This window comes from Dermacentor albipictus, unplaced genomic scaffold, assembly GCF_038994185.2.
Source record: "Dermacentor albipictus isolate Rhodes 1998 colony unplaced genomic scaffold, USDA_Dalb.pri_finalv2 scaffold_80, whole genome shotgun sequence".
Taxonomy (NCBI): domain Eukaryota; kingdom Metazoa; phylum Arthropoda; class Arachnida; order Ixodida; family Ixodidae; genus Dermacentor; species Dermacentor albipictus.
In genome coordinates this window covers 173073-193310 of record NW_027225634.1, presented here as the reverse complement: position 1 = coordinate 193310, position 20238 = coordinate 173073, and the positions used below count along the sequence as shown (strand labels likewise).

At 46.7% G+C, this 20238-nt stretch overlaps 1 protein-coding gene across 3 annotated transcripts; it reads left to right on the top strand.

The window, feature by feature from the left end:
• Positions 1-4131: 4131 nt before the first annotated feature.
• LOC135913894 (regulator of G-protein signaling 2-like) lies at positions 4132-13722 on the top strand. Of its 3 annotated transcripts, none has more exons than XM_065446574.2 (5): positions 4132-4269; positions 10952-11028; positions 11451-11566; positions 12421-12584; positions 13037-13722. In XM_065446574.2, exons 2-5 carry the CDS (start codon positions 10964-10966, stop codon positions 13211-13213), a joined length of 522 nt encoding a protein of 173 aa, XP_065302646.1. In that variant the 5' UTR covers positions 4132-4269; positions 10952-10963; the 3' UTR covers positions 13214-13722. The 3 variants fall into 3 exon arrangements, with proteins under 3 accessions (XP_065302646.1, XP_065302643.1, XP_065302645.1); XM_065446571.1 differs by lacking the exon at positions 4132-4269 and adding an exon at positions 8421-8492; XM_065446573.1 differs by lacking the exon at positions 4132-4269 and adding an exon at positions 10507-10873.
• Positions 13723-20238: the final 6516 nt, after the last annotated feature.

The window sequence follows — 20238 nt, the reverse complement described above, 5'->3', positions numbered from 1 at the left end:
ATGAAATCACGTGACACCGTGACGTCACGACAGAGGAGAATTGGCTTTGGCTCAACTCTTGCAAGACGGGCTGGGTGGGAATCGAACCAGGGTCTCCGGAGTGTGGGACGGAGACGCTACCACTGAGCCACGAGTACAACGCTTCAAAGCGGTACAAAAGCGCCTCTAGTGAATGCGGTGTTGCCTTAGAAACGCGCTGTTTCTAAGGCGTGCGTCTCTTGCTCAGGCGCACATTTCGTTGCCGCGCCGAACGCTGCTTTGCTCGACGCTCACCGCGTCCAATGCGGGGCGCGTAGTCGCTGCCCTGTAGCCCATTGTCTTACACCCCTTGGCGGGTCGACGGGAACGCTGTCGCGTTCCACTCTTGAAGGCGAAGAAGTAATGCATGAGTTGTTTCTTCGTCTAGCCGAACCAAATATAGCCAAGCAACAGCAGTTCACCAGGCTAAACAGTGGTTCAACAACTAAAATAAAGGCTAGTATGCTTCGCATCCTGGGCTTAACCTTACCTAAGCCACAGCCATTTTTTTTATTAGGCATATCATAAGAAGCCAACAATCACTGACACCAAGGTCAACATAAGGGAAATTACTTGTTCTTAATAAAGAAGATGAAAGATGAAATGAAGAAACGATGTATTATTGGATATAAAAGTGGATGAAAGAACAATTTGCCGCCAGTGGGGAATGATCCCACAAAATTTGTTTATTTATTTACTCTCATACCCACAGCGCCATCTGAAATTACAGTGGGGGGGGGGGTTACATACATGAGTGTAAACAACTTATGGCATCGAATAAACAGCATTAAAATGTACAATACACTGAAAGAGAAAAAAGAGAAAAAAAGAGAAAAAAAAAACGCAACAATGACATGACAAAAATGGTACATCAGGATATCAATGTACAGCACGCAGGAAACGACATCATACAATTAAGTAATAAAGCACTATATAATGATAGCAAACTCTGCAATTACTGTATACTGTAAAATAAAGAAGAAAATTTCAAAGAGCATTTGCAAAATGTTCATTATTAAGTATACTAACTACGGCAGCAGGCAGCCAATTCCATTCTAAAATGGTTTTGGGGAAAAGGGTGCTTTTGAAAAGTTTAGTTCTACAAGTGTATTCCCTAACCTTGAGCTCGTGATCTGTTCGTCTGGATATATAATGTGGCTGAAGAATATACTTATTGCGGTCTATTCCAATTTGGCCATAAAATATATTGTGAAAAAGTTTCAAGCGTAATGCCTGCCTTCTCTTTTCTAAGGTGTCCGATTTTAATGTTTGTTTTGCGCTAGTAATACTAAGGTTTCTGTCATAGTTGCCGATTACGTACCATGCTGCTATATTCTGAACTCTCTCAAGTTTATCTCGGTCGGTACACGTAGGAGGGTCCCATACGGTACATCCATATTCTAAAATGGGTCTAACATAGCTTTTGTGCAGAAGATCACGAGCCTGCTGGGGAAAGAGTTTTGTATTGCGCCGTAGAAATCCTAACACTTTGCATGCCTTTGCCATAATGAAATCAACATGCCTGTGCCAACATATGGACGGTGCGAGGAATGCACCCAAGTACTTGTACTCGTAAACAATCTGCAATGGGGAACCGGATAGATAATATAGGGCTTCTGGCATACACATTTTAGTAAAGCGCATGTGGACTGTTTTCTGTGTGTTTATTTGCATATGTGACTCTCTGCAGCAGTTTTGTAGTTTAACTAAATCATTTTGCAAAATAACAGTATCGGCAATGCTTGTAATTTCTCTATATATTATCAGATCTTCAGCAAACAATCTTGCAGAAGAAGCAATAGTGTTGGGAAGGTCATCTATAAATATTAGGAAAAGTAATGGGCCCAATACCGAGCCCTGGGGGACGCCAGACGTTACGCGGGCCGCACTAGATTCTGCGCCATTTATCACTACATGCTGAAGCCGCAAAGAAAGGTATTCCTGAATCCATGCAATTACTTGTTCATTGATATTAAACCAGCGTAGTTTACATACAAGCAATTTGTGATTCACCAGGTCAAAAGCTTTTCTAAAATCTACAAACACCGAGTCAACACAAGAACGAGCATCCAGTGCACCACAAACTTCATGAAAGAATTCTGTTAATTGAGTTATACAGGAAAGCCCCTGCCTGAAACCATGCTGTTTCTGATTCAGGAGGTTATGATTGGTAATGTGTGTCATTATGTTACTGCACAAGACGTGCTCTAATACTTTGCAGACAATACTTGTTAGAGATATCGGTCTGTAATTGCCGACCAGTTCGCGAGGCCCCGATTTATACACTGGCAGAACGCACGCCATCTTCCATTCATTAGGTAGGACCCCGGTGTTCAATAACTTCGAGTACAGTATCTTAAGAAAGGGAGGGATGAACGACGCACACAATTTGAGAAAAGCACCCGTCAATCCATCAGGCCCCCCTGCTTTACTGGAGTCTATACGTTCAAGAAGAGACTGTATTCCAGCTTCATCAATAAATATATCATCCATGTTTTCGATGACCTCATTAGTAGACGGATGCGGAATTGCGCTCGAGGCACTGGGTGAGAAAATGGAAGCAAAAAACTTGTTGAAGCAGTTGGCTTTTTCTAAGCTATTTTCTATTTCCACTCCGTCATGGTGAAGTGATGGAATACATACTTTGTTTTTTCTGTTATATTTAACAAGATTCCAGAATAGCTTTTTTGTAGTTTGAAATCGAGAAGGCAAAGCACCAAAGAATTCTTGTTTTGCCTGGTGGATTTTTTTTTGCAGCATTCTGGCTATGGTCGCAAGTTGATCGCAAGTTTCCGAAATGGAGTTTCTTTTATATTTCCTGTATATCCTATTTCTTTTACTAGTGAGGCGTCGAAGCTCACCATTAAACCATGGCTTAGATTTGGCACGCCGTTTGGACTGCACCCATGACGGCACATAGTTTTCTTGCATCTCAAGCATTTTTGCTTTAAAAGGTACCCATAACTCATCAACGCCGATTGTCGCAGAAAGTATTTCCACTTCTGGGAGGAATTCCTGTAATGCAAGTCCTGTTTCATTTACGTTGGCTTGGCTGTAATTATACATCCTTCGGGCTCCCGAGGTTTGCGTCTTTTCGTACGTCAACTTCATTTCACAAACCACAGCTTTATGGTCGCTAATACTTGGAACCACCAAAACTTTCCTAATCCATCTAATTTGGCTGATTGGTTAAAATTAAGTCTAAGACGTTATTTTGTCTCGTACCTTCTGTTACCACCTGGGTTAAGGAAAAACTGCTTAGTATCATCAACAATTCCTTTGCTACTTCAGATGTAGCCCTAGTATTAGAAGGATGCTTATTCCAAGAAAGCTCTGGGATGTTAAAGTCCCCGCCAATGACAAGGTAATCTGTATTGATTGTCTCTATCGTCTTTGAAAAATCAGACAAGACAGCAAGAGGGCTTGAAGGAGCCCTATAAAATGAACATACTGATTATGTTTTCCCGTTTGGTAACCGAATCTTACACCATATATCCTCGCAATTTGGGCTGCCGATATCGAGAGCGTAACAAGAAAGCAATGTGTGAACAAGTATAAAGACCCCACCACCATGACGGTTTTTATCGTTCCTAAAGCATGTGTAGCCGCTTGGAAAGACTTCATTGCTCGTTATTTCTTCATCTAGCCATGATTCCGTTCCAAGCACTACAGTTGGTTTGGTCATGCACAGAAGGTTGTGGAAATCATCTATATTGTTCTTGATACTACGGCAGTTGTCAACAAGGAAAGTTACATCTATTACGGAGCTGCGCATGCGTCATGTCGTTTGCACAACCTGGCCACTACCTTCATCATATACATATGCTTGCCCATTAATAAACAGCTTATCATATTTTAGGTTTGCGCGAGCACCATCAAGGGCATTCCTTTTGCCGAATTACCAAAGAAACTATCGTTTTCTGCGCACTGCCTCTGAAAAATCTTCTGATATACTAATATTCGATCCTTTTAGTTTCTTGGCGTTGGCTAGAATCGCTTGTTTATCTTTAAAAATTGAAAACATTGCAATGAGCGGCCGAGGTTTATTGGTCTGGGACAGGCCGAGTCTGTGTGCCCTTTCAATCTGCACTGGTGTTAGTGCTAAACGTGATGCAATTTCTTGTACTTTTTCTCGGAGACAGCAAGCAGTTCACGACTTTCACTGTCAGGGACACCATAAAATATCAGGTTACATCGCCTGCTGCGGTTTTCCAAGTCGTCTATTTTACGGGATAAGGCCTTCACCGTGCTGTGAGTATCTTCAGTTTTCTTCCTACATTCAGTAACAGCTCCTCTTAGGTTTGCGAACTGTGTTATTGCAGTTTCCACAGAATCTAATCGTGACTTAAGTTCTTCTATAGTTATTTGGCCTTGATTCTGCGATGTTTCGATGGCCTGTAATTTGGCCTTTATTTCCCTTTGGCCATCCAAAATTAGATTCAGTGTTTCAGCAGTAGTTGGGCCAGGATTTAGCTCTACGTCACCGCACAGGAATAAAAGCAAAAAAAAAATAGAATGCATATCTTCGCAGTAAAAAGAAACGACGTTTGGCATGACAACGCACAATACGGTACTCTGAATCCACACTTAAACCACGGGGCGTAACCGGCACCATGAATACGTGAAAGGTGAAACTCTCATTAGAATAATCCCCAACCTGCGTTAGCAGAAGAAAATGCGTGAGTGGCACAATCATGTTGGTGCCGGCCTCACGCCCCGATGCTGCACTGATCCAGTCCGCCTTTTGTACACTGTAGACACGGCTTTCATCCGCCCAAGGTTCGTTGACCAATAGTCGGCACTGTCCAAACAAGGTAGCTGGGCACACATCGAAGTCGCTGCCACCGTAGCTTGCGTGCTCCATCCTCAATGCCGTAGTCGTCGATGCACGACCCTCTGCGTCTGCGCTGCCATGCCCCACGCTCACGTGTGGGGCGTGAGGCCATCCACTGTCATTTCCATTAATTTTTCGTTTCCTTAGTTTATTTATTAAGCACAAGTAATGTCCCCTACGTAGTCCTTGGTGTCAGTATTTGTTGGCGTCTTACGATATTATATATATATATACATATATATATATATATATATATATATATATATATATATATATATATATATATATATATATATATATATTTATAGGTTTATTTACTTTTCTATTTATCTATGGGTAGGGTACGCAAAGCTGGGCGGGCCCCAGCCTCCCTCCACCCTCCCCGGAAAAATTACAACTTTTCCGCCTATATATGTCACATATTACACCGCTGCGCGCCGCGAGATGAGCTTGAATTTGAAACCAAGCGCCCTGCGACGTCAATCGTGCAAGTGTGCCTACGGAGTTCATCGTGCTGTAACGTCACTCACAGTGGCACGTGACTTTGAGAATTATTCATTGCAACAACATTTATTTGTTTGATCTGGAGCTTTAATAGATAAATTAAAGTTTATAGAAACTATAAAGCCCTTACAAACCGAATCTCTGAGTGTCTTTGTTTTACTCGCTACCGTAGAAACAGAAATGTACTTCCATTTCGTCTTCGTGTACCCGTGCCGTGCAATCGCTAGCCCTGAGAACGAAACTGTGTCATTTTCTAGCGTGTTCCATAGCGCCATCATGCCCTTTGAACCGCTTGCGTCTGCCTCGGTGTTCGTGTAGCGCTGACAATCACGTGCTGTGTGAAACGAGACCAACAGAAGTACGCGGCGCAGCAATAACGCGAGAAAGAATAAGAAAATGAAGGCGGGGCCCTTGACGTGTGCGTCACGCGGTCCTCGACATCTGGTATGGGATAATGCAGGGAAGGAATTTCGCTTGCGGAGGCTATACAGGGGCAAGTGGAGAGAGCGTCCGTGTTGGCGGTGACGCTAGCCTCATGGAATAGCGGCACGGAAATATTTCCTCTCGGCTATTAATGAACCAACTTGAAAAATTTTTGCGGTAGAACACTCCCTAGAGGGCACGTAAAAAGTTGTAGGGTATAAACAAAACTTGCTATGTGGCCTGGCGAAAGGCCCTTTAGCGAGAACCTGGCAGTTGTAGCCTAGCTAAAATCTCCAGCCTGTTGGCGCTCTGGTGGTACTTACCAATGGGCTCAGGATGCCCCGCAGCTCCGAGTTCCATTTGTGCTGTAATTGTAAGGCCGCCTTCGGATATCTTTAAGATGATGATTATATAGAAAGCATGGCCGGAAGTGCATTCCTCTCTTGGCCCTCTTTATCTGCAAATGTTCCCTGCGAATATATACAGCTTCGTGGAATTGCTGGCTCACTATTTTCACAAAAGTAAGCGAAAGAAAAAAGTTTTTGTTCCCCTACATTTGAAAGTCCCGGGCACCGTTGATACATAAATAAATGTAACCGAGTGATTCGGATATTACGTGGAAAATTAGTTGGCAGTCGCAATAGGAACGTTGATGGGGAAAAGAGAATAAAGAAGTTGGAGCTAAATATACATAGCAAGAGTGTAGAAATAAATAAATAATCTCAGTCTCTATGGGATCCATGGTAGCGGGAGTGCAGCATGTCACCGTATTTGTAGGAGCTAGAAATTTGCATCACTCAGAAACTGGTACAGCCGAGGCCTATTGAAGAAATGTTCGCGAAGAAGTCATGCATGCGCCGCCCAGCCCTGGCCAGACGACAGGTGAGATCTCTCAAGTCCGGTAAACTGTCGCTTGCGTTTTCGCATTTATCTAAAGCGCGGCGCGGTATGATTTCGGCAGGGAGAAACGGGACGGGCTTCCCGGAAGGAGAATGGATACCTTGGCGCGCGCCGCTGATAGGCGAGATAGGCGGCGTTAAAAAGCGCGCCAAACTCACGCGTCGTGCGGCGGGGGAGGAGGAGAGGTGGGGGGGGGGGGGGGGCATTGACCGGTCGGTGTCAGTTTAACGACTAGGCGTTTCATCCCAGCGGCGTCCAATATTCCTTGCGCTTCTGCGACGCCCTGGGTGAGCGGACGGTCACGCGGAAATAGGCCTTTCACTGACACGCAGAGGAGACCGCATGCGATGCGGAGGAGGCATTCTACACGGCTAATCGCGATCGCTGGTGCTCGCGCACTCATGACCCCATTTCTTCGAGGGGGCCGCACCAGGGGTGCCGCGACGAAGAGTGGAGGGCTCCGAATCTCACGCCCACAGAGAAGGAGAGAGATGGGGGCGATTGGGAGAAGGTGAGACGGTACGCCTCCCCTCTCCCCTTCCACACCGTACCCTCGTCCTCCCTTCGTTTCCCTTCGTTCATTGAGGTCGTCCACGCACGGCGCAGCGGAGGTCACGGCGGGAAAACGGGCTCCCAGAAGCGGAAAGCGAGGGCGCGTGCCGTCAGACCTAGAGAAGCGTCCTAGTGCGGCAACGACGCGCACCCGTTTCGCTGACCCCGCACGCCAGAATTCCCTTCATGTATACCGACCGCACCGCTGCCTGGCGGTTCATGCGCGCACTAGCTGCATCGTCGTCGTCTGCAATGCGGCTGAAGCGGACGCTGTGCGTCACGTGAGGCGGCAACAGGTTGCTGTCGCAACGGTGGGCGCTTTATCGAACATGTTGAGGCGAAAAAAGGAATGAACGTGGTGACATAGGCCGCAGGAGAAACTGCAGCGTTGCATGAGTACCCTCCTACTCAGCGCTTAGAAAGCGACCCGGAATGTAAAAAACAAGTGGAAAACACTACGCCATCAACCTCGATGACTTGTGCAAGTTAAACAGAAAATGTGGGTGACAGAACAATTCTTAAGGAGAAGTCAAAGATTTTTGGTAGGTTGAACGGTCGCCAGGTAACCTTCATGGCTCGATTTGCTTCTGACTTTCTCCGCTGGTCGTAAGGATAAGCATATTGCTCGTAACAAAAACCTCGTAAAGTTAGCTCATCCTGTGAAGAAAACTAATATGTCAGGGATAATAAATTTCACTGACTTGGTTAGGAGCATGTACTGGCCGTTTGCTTCTTTATCGGACTCATTCATATATTGTGCGCCAATAAAAGAAGGAAAATAATAAGTCTACCTCGCCGTGGTATCGTCTATTACCCCCAAGTGCTGCAAGGAGGAGTACGACAGGAAGTTGAAAATTCCGTCGCCTGCGTTCCGTAGAGGAACCTTTCCTCTTGAAGCATGGCATTAGCAAAACGAAGCGAATCCTTTTACTGCCGCTTGCATTCCAGTCCACTCTTGAGTGCCTTCGGTTCTGCGGTTCTCAGCGTGGTTTACTCCTGGAGACGGGCGCTTACAGTCTAAAGCTGTCCCTACTGAGCTAGTTTTCCCGACTATGGAGAGAGTGTTGAGAGAAGGTTACCGGCTTCCCGCTGGCCGCTTCCTGGTTGGCCGAGCAGCGCTGACGTCGCGCGGACCGGAGATTATCGATCGCTGACGCAGATGGGGCGCTTTATAGGAGCACGTCCTCGGGCTCCGTCCGCTCAGCTGATGCGAGACATGCCTGAGGTAACTTCGGACTCGGCCGTCCCTTCCCAGCGACAGGTGAGCGGTCGCCGGCCCGGCTGGCTCCACGCGGCGCGCGCTGTGTTGTCAGATGTTCCGCAGGGATGTCGTGCTTCGACAGTCTTTTCAGGGACCGCCGTAAATTGTTCCACGTTGCATCGTTGACGAACATAATCGAGATGCTCTGTTGTGCCGCATCTGCTCCAAGTGCTCAACTTGAAGCAGTTGCACGCAATGGAGTAATTTGTTAGTACGTAGGACACTTTTAGCTGTAAGCGCGATGGGCTCGTCGAGGGCTTCGTATATAGGGAGGACGACGCAGGATATGCTCAAAGTCAGGGAAATTGCGAGCCGTCACTTTTGAATGTTTTACTTGCAGTCCCACTCTCATTCGCATTGGTGTGGACTGTAGCGCAGTCGCATGTTCGCATAGTGGTGCGATGCAGAACACTTAAAATTTTGCATGCCTGCGCATTTTTGCGGGGATCAAATCATTGTTGATAAGTATAAACTGCAATTTTCGTGCGGCCGCCCCGTTGTGCAGACAGCTAACTACTCCGTGCATGAGAGAGGCGTTCGCTACTTGCGTTAAATAAACACACATTCTCCGTTTTATTTAACGCTTCACCGGGCTTGATGTGTCTTGGCGGTTTTGGGGACCCGAGCGCAGCAGCGTGTGAGACACAACGCTCGTAGCGTTGCGGCTCCCAAGGCTTTCTTGAGTTTCACCTTGTCCCGGTGCTCGATCGGCGGTGGCCCTGCGAAATAACGGCACCGGGCTGCTGCGTGCGGACTTCAAGCACTCTGAAGCTGCGAAGCGCCGAACCTGGCAGGTGTGACTCTACGCGATGGAAGCGCTTCCCCTTCGTTGCACTAGTATTACTTTAGCAAAAGTGCACTTTCGTGCTGCTTTAGAGATCCGTTTCTGATATGCGTCGTTTGTTGACGTGGCGTTAGTTCAGCTTCCTAAATATTGAGTCAAGTCGGGGAATGACAAATCGTATGCGGACTTCTAATGCAATAATCAACGTTGCTGCACTTCCAAGATGCGCAAGTTAAGAGCTTGGTAGCCGCAAACAGTACTTCCCTTCTCAAATTGTTTTCTAAGATTCATCCTCTCACTCATATGTTCGGCAAGTGTGCATCTGTCGATGGCTCGTACCGGTTGTCAAAAACGCTTGCCTTGGTTCGGTGCAACCATTTCTGTTTATCACCTCGGCAAAGTTTCTTCGGTGTTTCTTCTTTGTTATTTTGCGAGCGCTAAAAGGACGAGAAATTTTAATGGTAGAAACGAGCCAGAAGAAGAAAAGTTCCATCTTTGGCCCAGGAAAGATTTGCTGCTTAAAGACAAATATTAAAACAAATTAAGAAAATAAGATAAAATAAAGAAGAGGTTGGCAATTGGTGTCACGTCTTCTTTTTGTATCTCTCCCAATCATTCGTGAGTTCTCACCTGCGCCCATTCTAGGTGACAGAATGCGTGCCTTGCAACTTGGCTCCTGATGCCTGCGTAAAATTACAATTATCGAAAGAACTGAATCACACGTGCAACGACCAAATTTTGGAACATTTTTAGTTGACAAAGACGAACGCTTTCTTCGTTCTGTTTCCCAGGTGTAAAACCATGACGCAACACATGCTCCTGGAGCCTGTGGTCCGTTTCTTGCAGCAGCTCTGTAACTCATCTCTTCTTGACTTTCTCACGCGTGAGGATCAGCGCAAACGAATAACGAAGGAGCGTTAGGAGGCTGTGATGTAAACAACGGGATTGATTTCGACTCTAAACTACATCCGGTTGAGTTTCGCTACAGCAGCGCTTCTATAACCGCGTCTTCACGCTGAGGAGTGCTGCAGCGGGTTCCTGGGTGTCCGCGCGCAGCTTCCGTTCGCCGGAGGGGAGTGCACCCCTCGTCTTCCGGAAGCGAGTTTAATTTTCCGCGGCATCGCGACCGGATGGAACTCGCCTTAGGAAAGGGCGGGGGTGCCTTTTCCGCAAAAGATTATATACTTGCTACACTCAACGCTAGGAGGCGCAAGCGTTTGTAAGACGTGATTGCTCAAACATCCTCCAGATGGCATGAGACGCGCAGTACGTCGTCTGTTTTGCAGTATAACGAGTCGAAGCCTTATCGAAGAAAGTGCGCTACGATGGTGTTCATGTGCAAACTGATTCCAGATGGGTCGTTCTAGCACTCTACCTATTTGACGTTAGCCTAAATGTTAGGAAGTCGTTACCGATTACTTTCAAGTTGTGTCATCTCTTCGCTGCGACGTAGCGCAATACGCCATACGTTATGGAAGCCCGCGGTTCGGCCTCGCTCGAATCGGTGGGATCTAATGTAAACCTGCGCTCGACAGTCTAACCGCTATAGGAACTTACGAAACTATAAGTGTCCAACCTGCAGCTGGAGTGAACTAAGGTAGTGCACTTGTATTTCTTTAGGCTGTCGTCTGGTCTAACGCACGCTATATCTCGCTCTTGTTTTCCTTCGCTGCAGAGTTCCAGAAAGATGTCTTCTAGCTGCATAACCAGTGAGCCCCAGCAGAAGTTGGAGAAGCTGCACAAAAACTGCCTGTAAGTATATTTATTAGGTGCGTCGCGCTTTGAAAGGTGGGTACTTAATATACAACGCAGCATACAGTCAACAGCTGTGTTAGCCGCACCTCGTCTTTATGCTTTGTTTTTCGCGAGCTGTAAACAGTGCGTAACAATGAAATAGTGCTTTAAATTCATTGCAACCAATGCCGCCGCTATGCATATGTGCATTTACCCTTAATGCTGATCTGGTTGATAGCGAAGCTAGCAGGCAAGTAGGACTCCTCAGCCTACATGCTTCAAGCTTCGCTACTAACCGTCGCCTACAATGCTTACGTCATTTGTTGTCATTGTCAATTTAAACAGTCGTAATATTAAAGCAGCCCGCGAAATACTGAAACACGATGTGCTTTGCAGCACTCACTGAACGCCATGTTATTTCCTTTTGTTGCCCTTTGCAGAATTGAACTGCTTCCGGCAAACCTTCTTCGAAGGCGCCCGGCACCATCTGTGCGGCCGACCCCAGAGGAAGCCAAGGAATGGGCCAGATCATTCCGCCACCTTACTGCCTCCAAATGTGAGTGACAGCTTTTTGACTGCGCATGTTTTCAAGTTTCCGTTACTTGTATTTGCTTATTATGTAAAGCTTTATTCTAGTAATGACGACGTAGTCAGGCTAGAAAGTTTGATGCCTAAGGTTTTGGGCTTCTATCGAAGAAAGGAATGTACTAAGGGCGAGATTAGCTATTGTTCCGATTCGAAAACAAAGTTATCAGTCGCATACCTCCTAATTTGCTAATTTCGGCTCGAAACAGCTTGTCTTGCATCAAGGTCAGTAGAGGCATAAGCAAACGTTGATAGTAAACATTGCGGCGATGTCTGTTTGGGACAGCCACAAACTACAAATATTCAGCCTCTACCCGACAGCCACACCTTGCGCTGGCTTAACGCTATAGGATGGTGCCGTGCAAATTTGACACCGCGTCTAAGTACCGCCGTCGAAATCGTCGTGGGTTCCTCTTCTGTTTGGCCCGTGCGTCAGGACACCTTCATTGAGATCATGAGTGAGTGAGTGAGAATACTTTATTTCGAATCAGAACGATTCGTGTACGGCGAAATAGTGGGCTGGGGCACCCTCCGAGGTTACGGCCATGAGTTCTAGCCTCTCGGCGGCTTCTTTGGCCCGCTGGGCTGCCCAGAGCCGGATAAAATTTTCGTCACGCTATCGGTACGTCCTTAGCACTATACTGGACGCCGACAGAGAGTTAGAGGGCAAGTGTGATTATAGATTATCAGCACATAGCGCGCAGTTCGTCCTACACTTATATTGCTGAAGCAGCCTGTAGCACTGCTTCCGAGATTCACAGCAGAATCGAAACGGGCTTGTGTGGAATTGGCTTGCTGAACGCGTGCTATTTTACATCTACGCAGATGGCCTAGCCCTCTTCCACGTGTTCCTTGCGAGGGAGTACAGCGAGGAGAACATTGAGTTCTGGCTGGCCTGTGAAGAGCTCAAGACCTGCCGTCCCAACAAGCTTTCCGTCAAAGCACAGAGAATCTTCGACGAGTTCATCGCCCCACACTCGCCAAAAGAGGTGAGCTGACACTCACGTGTACATTTGCAGCATAGCGCAACTGAAAACTGATAGCGACACAGAAAAAAGTATCGGTCTAGTTTTAGAGATTGGATTATACAAAGGAAATTGTTTGCGGTTCTTGCATCAATCGTACAGAAAAGAATGCTGGCACATACCCTGTTTACTTTCCTATCACGCAAGCAAACCAGAGAAATACTGTTTAATGGTGACTATTCTAATTTTTTTTCTACTTCCTCGTTCCTCGTTCAGTCTCTGCCAATTCGCATAATATCATCTTCTATTTAGTAATAAAAACGCATAAAAACTCGTAAATACTGCTATCTGGCACCAGAAGACTTCAATACGCTCTGCTACAGTTGTGCACGAAAGAGATCATTCCTTCTCTCTTGTGATCACAGCAGCAATTTCTGTCCAAAACATCACGCCTCTTCCGCCCACGTTGCGCGCAGGTGAACCTCGATGCCCTTACGCGAGCCGAGGTGACGGCCAGCCTGGCCAAGAGGCCCGACCGGACCTGCCTAGATCTGGCTCAACGCCGCGTCCAGGGCTTGCTGGAGAGAGATGCCTACCTGCGCTTCCTCCAGTGCGATCTGTACCAGGAGCTGTGCAGACCGCCCGCACCATAGCACGCGCCGACGACGTACGCCGCCCTAAGCCCCCCTCTGTTTCTTCTCATTTTCGTTTGGTCACCACACCCACAACCACCGTTCGATATCGCTCTCCACTGGTGCCTTCTTCTCGTCCCCGTTATCACACACGCGCTGTACAAGCATTAAGAGCGGGAGGGGCTCTCACTCGTTCCTCACTGGCTCTCTGATTTTCCCCGACCCCGTCGTCGGTGCACATAGAGAGACAAGCAGCGGAAGCCTCAGGAAATAAATGCCAACTGAGGTTATAGAGCCCACTCGTTTGTCGGTCTCTGCTCACTGCCGGCGGCGCAAACTCTTGTCTTCGGTGCGCGCCCCTTCCTCGGCAGAGGCGCGGCGGACTAGGGGCGTCGCCAAGCCCGCTGAAGCCTAAGCGGCCCGTCTGTCATGCCGCCTCTTTCTCTCTTACACAACACAGCTGCTCACTCCTTTATACACGCATCTCCTCTGGCAGCCTATCACTTCGTTGCATTTTCAATAAAACGAGAAAGGACCAATTAATAAAATAGGATGAAAAATAAAGCTCCTAATGTTTCATTACTATAGGCCGCTCTAGCGCTAGCATAGCGCCGTCCGTTTCGTATAGAACGCCTCATGTATTTTTTTTTTTCCTGTATATCAAATCCTTTCCGCCTTGCATTGATGTGTAGCTCTGTAGCTTTCTGTGGCTTGGCGCGTCAAGTGGCCCAACTGCCAAACCACTAGCATGAACTCTAAAGCTGATGTGTTTGATATAAGTGGCGGCAGTTAGAGCTTAACTAATTGATCTTTGCTTATTTTCATGAAGGCCAGTATGGCGACCTGCAACAGTCCTTTTAAAATGAGCTTTTAATTTCTGCCCGTCTAAACTAACTCGCAGGCGTTCGTATTAGGTCATAGCTTATTTGAATATGGCTGCAGCCAGACACGGACACTGCTTATTGTTCAGCACATACCACTGTCGTGGGACGTATAGAAACCACCACCAGTAGGTACAGCGGGGCGGGGCGCTTTTGACGGCGCTCTACGTTTCTGCGCAGGTGCGAGTGAGAGCGGGTGTGAGAAAAAATCTGGGGGCCTTTGCTCCTTCAACATGTGACTCTGCCTAGGCACTACGGTGGAGAAGTTTCTTTGCGCGTGTAGCATGCGTTTGTCCCTAGGCATGCCGGCATGACGGAGGGGAGTAGAGTTTACGCTCAGCCGCTGACTGCCCGAGCGGTGAGGCGGTGGGCACGGACGCCCTCTGAAGGGGCAAGGTTCTGAATGGTGTTGTATAAGTCGCGGATCAGTTTGTTATTCGCGACGATAGATTGAATTTTTTACAAGCACTGCTCCAGGAGGGCACATTTAACTGGCAGACCGAGGCCTCAGGAGAGCACCTGAGGTTATATTAAAGCAGGCGACGCAGGATCCGCGTTGCCGCTTTGGCGTCCTGGAGGCGCCGCCAATAATGCGAAATAGTGACACGTTGTTTTAATTAGCAAACAACAGACTTCTACTGGTGCGTTAGGCAGAAGCGCATGCAACACGCGCTAAGAAATTCCTCCGTAGTGCCTAGGCAGAGTCGTATATTCAAGGAGCAAAAGTCCCCACATTTCCTTTCTCGCACCCGCTCTTACTCGCGCATGCGCGCAAACGTCCGTCGTCTCCGCAAGTGCCACGCCCTGCTGTACGCACTAGCAATTGGAAATACGCGCCCCGGCCGCCTGCTGTCTCCCCACCCTTCACTTTTGTTTTTGCTTCTGTCGCCGTCGGCGACTCCGACACATATTCGAAAAAGTGTTTCTCTAAGTTGTGATGCGTATTGACGTTGGCGCGAGGCTTGTGTTCACTGCAAGCTTTCGCATACCGGCTCGCGCGCCGTCTCACCTCGTACTCCTCCCCTCAACACAACTGCTTTGCAATACTGTCCCCCCTGCGTAGACGCACGAACGCCTTTGCCTGAAACTGTTGACTAAGGTCTGCAGGTCAGCGCAGCACACAGTCGTACACAATGAACTGTGCACTCTCTCCCTCCATAGAAAGAGGGAATTCACCTCTGAAAGCACTGGATTGGGAAGCCAGCCTAAGCAGGAGAACCCACGTAACTGCGGCCACGGCGGCGCCTCCCCGAGCCCCGACGCGACGATTCGCGCTACAGAAAACCCACGTTCGCTCTGTTCTAGGGACTTCGTTTCTAGGGTGGGGGACGTCCGGGTGGCACCCCCGCCGCGCTGGCACCTTTCGCCACTACAGACGCCCAACCGTTGATATAGTAGCTCGCTCATACTATGAATGCTAACGCTTCGAAGCATCCCCCTCGGCTTTCTGTGCTACCACCCACACCCTCCTTTCTAGCCTTCTATTTGCAAATAAAAAGCGCTTCCACACTGCCATAGAATAAAGAACCAGCTTTAGAGAAGGGAATCTGTACCTTCCACAGTGGTACGTAAATAAGCAGCGGGAGCGCATGGAACTTACGTAGATGGACGCCACATATCGCTGCTGAACCAGGAAGCGGATATGTAGTTGGGAAAGAGAGGAAGGAGTACAAAATAGCTTGGCCCAAATTTGAACGCTGAACAAATGACAAATGTAGTCACTAGAGTCGAGGAAGAATTTGGCAAATGGCCATGACTGCGAATATAGTTAGCGTCTAAGTGTAATAACGACAGAAATACGGAAAAAGAAACATGTTCGTTGGAAAGGAAAAAACAAACCGAAAAGCCAGTTGAACCGGGAGATACGAGAAGCAATCGATGAACTACAGAAAGCATCCCGAGAGCACAGGCAGGCAAAGAGGGTGCAGTTGCCGCAGGTTGATATAGCCAGTAAATAGAAAATATACCGGGAGAAAAAGTCTATGGTTGAAATACTGGTGCAAGCAGATGAAAGGTGAAAGTGAACGTTGGTTTTCAGAAATACGTGAGAAAAGAAGGCCGCACCTAGAGTATTTTGGAACCACATAAAATTATTAGGCAGGAAGTCGAGAACAATACAACAACATATCCTAGACGAAGATGGAAACAAATTGGAAGGGAACGCGGCATTAAACTACATCCGAAATATAACAGCCGAATCTTTCCAAGGCAATGACGAGATTGTATTTGAAGAAAAAATTAGCGCGAAAGAGAACCAGATGGAAGAGAAGCTGGTGCATACAAATTTCAACTGGAAGCAAGCCGAAGTGAAAATTCCTGAGCACACAGCCACAGGGCTAGACGCGGTTCCTGTTAGGCTGATTCATGAACTAGGACCAAAAAGTAAGGAAGCTCTCGGGAAAGCAGTGGAAAAAACTTTTAACAGATAGACGAATACCAGATAGTTGGCGACAAAGTAGAATGAATTTAGTTTGTAAAGGTAATAGGGAGAAAGATAGAATTCGCTCGTACACACCGTGGACCATTACATCGGTAATATACAAGCTAGCAATGCAGGCAATCAAATTAAAGCTGCAGGCATGGGCAGATAATAATGTCATATTAGGATAATTTCAGGATGGCTTCAGAATAGGTAGACGTTTGGATGATAACTTATTTGTTCTTACTCAGTGTATTGGAATATCAAATGTAGAAAGCAGACCGTTAAATGTGGCCTTTTTATACATACATTATACATTTATACATATACATATTATATATATTATATACATATATACATATTATATACATACTACATATATATATATACTACATATACATATTATACATATTGTACATTTTTATATGTGGCCTTTTTATACGCCGAGTCGTGCGAAAGTGATCGTATCTCTGAATGCAACTAAATATTTTCAAGCTGGCAACGCACAAATGGGCCCACTACGCCGAGCGTGCGCCGGCCTCGCCGGGCGCTGCCATGCTGGTAGCATGTTTACATTTGGCCAGCTGTACCATAGCTGTACCGGCGTTCGATTTTGCAAACTTCGGGCAGGTTCGGGTTGTCTTGGGATCCCAGCCCACGTGACTTCCAATCATAACCGGAACTAGCTGGCTGCCATCTGGCTTCCAGCGGGCTGCCGAAACTCCGAAAATCGAAGAGGCCCGTCCACTCTTGACGTTTACTGTATCACTCTATAATATTACTCTATGATATCCCTCCGAACACCGTATAATAAGAAAAGGTGGTGCGACAGCAGCGCGCCGCGCGTCTCACTAGTTCTGTGGAGCCGCACGGTGGCGCACGCGAATGGGCTGTAGAGTTACTGTATATGCTACCAAAGGCAGCGTGTACAGTAACTCTAGGCAATTAAAGCTTCAAGCATGGGCAAAGAATAATGGCATTTTGGGAGAACTTCAGAATGGCTTCAGAATAGGTAGGCGTTTAGATGATAACTTATTTGTCCTTACTCAGTGTATTGAAATATCAAAAGTAGAAAGCAGACTGTTATATGTGGCCTTTTTAGGCATTACAGGAGCCTATGACAACGTAGACAGCAACATTTTGTGGCATATTCTGGAAGGGGAAGGCTTAGGTGACGATTGTCTACAGATTTTGAGAGAGATTTACCTAGAAAATACCGTTTGCGTTGAATGGAAAGGGATGAGGAGAAAGTTTACATCAATAAGGGACTGAGGCAGGGGTGCTCTTTATCCCCGCTGCTGTTTATGATGTACATGGTGAGGGCACTAGAAAGAAGTAATATTGGCTTAACCCTTTGAGGGTCAATGATGTAAATATACGGCGCCACGAAGAAGTGCCAAAATGATCGATGCCGTATCCCTTATGAAAATGAACCATGAGTTTCTGTGGAGGACGTGATGTGTTCCTAAGGTGACATCAGACATTCATAAGGAATGCATCGTCTAATGTTTTTTGGCATCACAAGTACATCAGAGACTCAAATGACAATGCACCTTAGGATTTCTGATGAGAGGAGTGTACAGCTTTTTTGTGTTATTGCTAATGTCAAAGTACATCATATATGAATGTGTACGATGCCAAGTCGCGAAAAATTATTTGTAATGCGATAGCATTAAATGGCTCATGAGCCGCAAAATCCGGCATTGACGGCGTGAGCACTCGATGTACAAAGAGGTTACAAACTCTCAACCTTTCATGGGAGTCGAACACACTACCTTTGGCGGCAATTAAGGCTACGAACCCACGACCTTTGGTGTTGATTAAGGCACCGTTAATTAAGAATGTTATTGAAGATATGGTTAATTAATGCACTCGAACGCACGTACGACTCTTAGTGGAAGTCGAAGCCTGTTAATTAATATGTTAAGGCGCAGCTGATTATTATGTTGTTAATTAAGACACTCGTATCCACGACCCTTGGTGCGTATGAAGGCGCTGTTAATTAACGCGCAGTTAAGATGCAGTTATTTGAGGCACTCGAACCCACGACCTTTGTTAATGATGACGATGCTAATTAAGGTACAGTTAATTACGATCTAGGAATTAAGTCACTCGAACACATTACCTTGTGTGGGAATCGCACCCACGACCATTGTTGTTAATGAAGGCGATATTAATTGAGGTAACGTTAATTAAGATATAGGCAATTAACACCCTCGAGCCCACGATCTTATGTGTTAATGAAGGTGGTGTTAATTAAGGCGCAGTTATGATACAGTTATTTGAGGCACTCGCACCCACGGCCTTTGTTAATGAAGATGGTGCTAATTAAGGCACAGTTAATTAAGATTTATCAATTAAGTCACTCGCACCCAGTACCTTGGGTGCGAATCCAACCCACGACCTTTGTTGTTAATGAAGGCGATGTTAATTAAGGTAGTGTTAATTAATATAATCAGTTAAGGCACTGGATTTCACGGCGTTTGTTGTTAAAGGTTATGTTAATTAGGCATATTCAATTAATATATAGTTACTGAAAGCACTCGAACCCATGATCTTGTGTAGGAGTTGTGCCCACGAATTTTGTCGTTAATGAAGGCGATGCTAATTAATGTACAGTTAATTAAGATATAGTTGATGAAAGCACTCGGACACATGACTATTGGTGGGAGTCCAACCCGTGACCATTGGTGTTAATGATGACGATGTTAAGTAAGGAACCGTTAATTAGGATACAGTTAATTAAGTCACTCGGACCCTTGGCCTTTGGTGGAAGTGGTTCCGATTCATCGTTAGGGACAGTCTAAGAGACAAAAATGATGAAAACGATATAACACAGCGTGAGCGCCGAGTACTCAGGAAACGCTTCCGATATATCACGGCTAGGCACAAAACAACGACGTCATTTTCTTTCCTTTTTAAAGAGCACTGTAAGATGGTGTTACCCCGTTATCACATTTGGTAAACAGTGCAATTCTATAGCGTATGCCTTGTTCTGAGCAGTTTGATTTCTCGGATGTGTTACTAGTCTTTAAGTGGCAAACCGACAATTGTGCAGATTGACATGATGATGACATGGAAAACTGCGCGTAAAAAATTATGGGGTTTTACGTGCGAAAACCACTTTCTGATTATGAGGCACGCCGTAGTGGAGGACTCTGGAAATTTCTACCACCTGGGGTTCTTTAACGTGCACCTAAATCTAAGTACACGGGTGTTTCCGCATGTCGCCCCCATTGAAATGCGGCCGCCGAGGCCGGGATTCGATGCCGCGACCTCGTGCTCAGCAGCAAAACACCATAGCCACTGACCAACCATGACGGGTAAAAAGAAAAAAAAAACTGCGCGTAAGCGTCTATTTGCTGGAACGCACTGCAGTACTTGGTTGAAAGCACATCGTACGCCAGCGCACATTTCTGGCATATACCACATAGGACAAATGCACGCTACCGAGACATGTGGGTTTTTCGAGGAATCTTCGTGGATAGCACGATCAACACAGAAGGCACGAGCGACAGTAGTACAACCCGCGCAGATTAAACGCACTAAAGCCTGTTTCACATGATGCGATTTTCGTCGCACCGGAAGTGCGATTTCCGTCGTTTGCGATGAAAATCGCAGTCGCAGTGCCGACCCCCCGATTTTCGGCTGCGACCAACCGGTTGGTCGCACAGTCGCACCGTCGCACCGATCGCTGCGATTTTCCGTCGAAATTGCGCGGAGAGCTGTCAACGGAGCTATTGCGC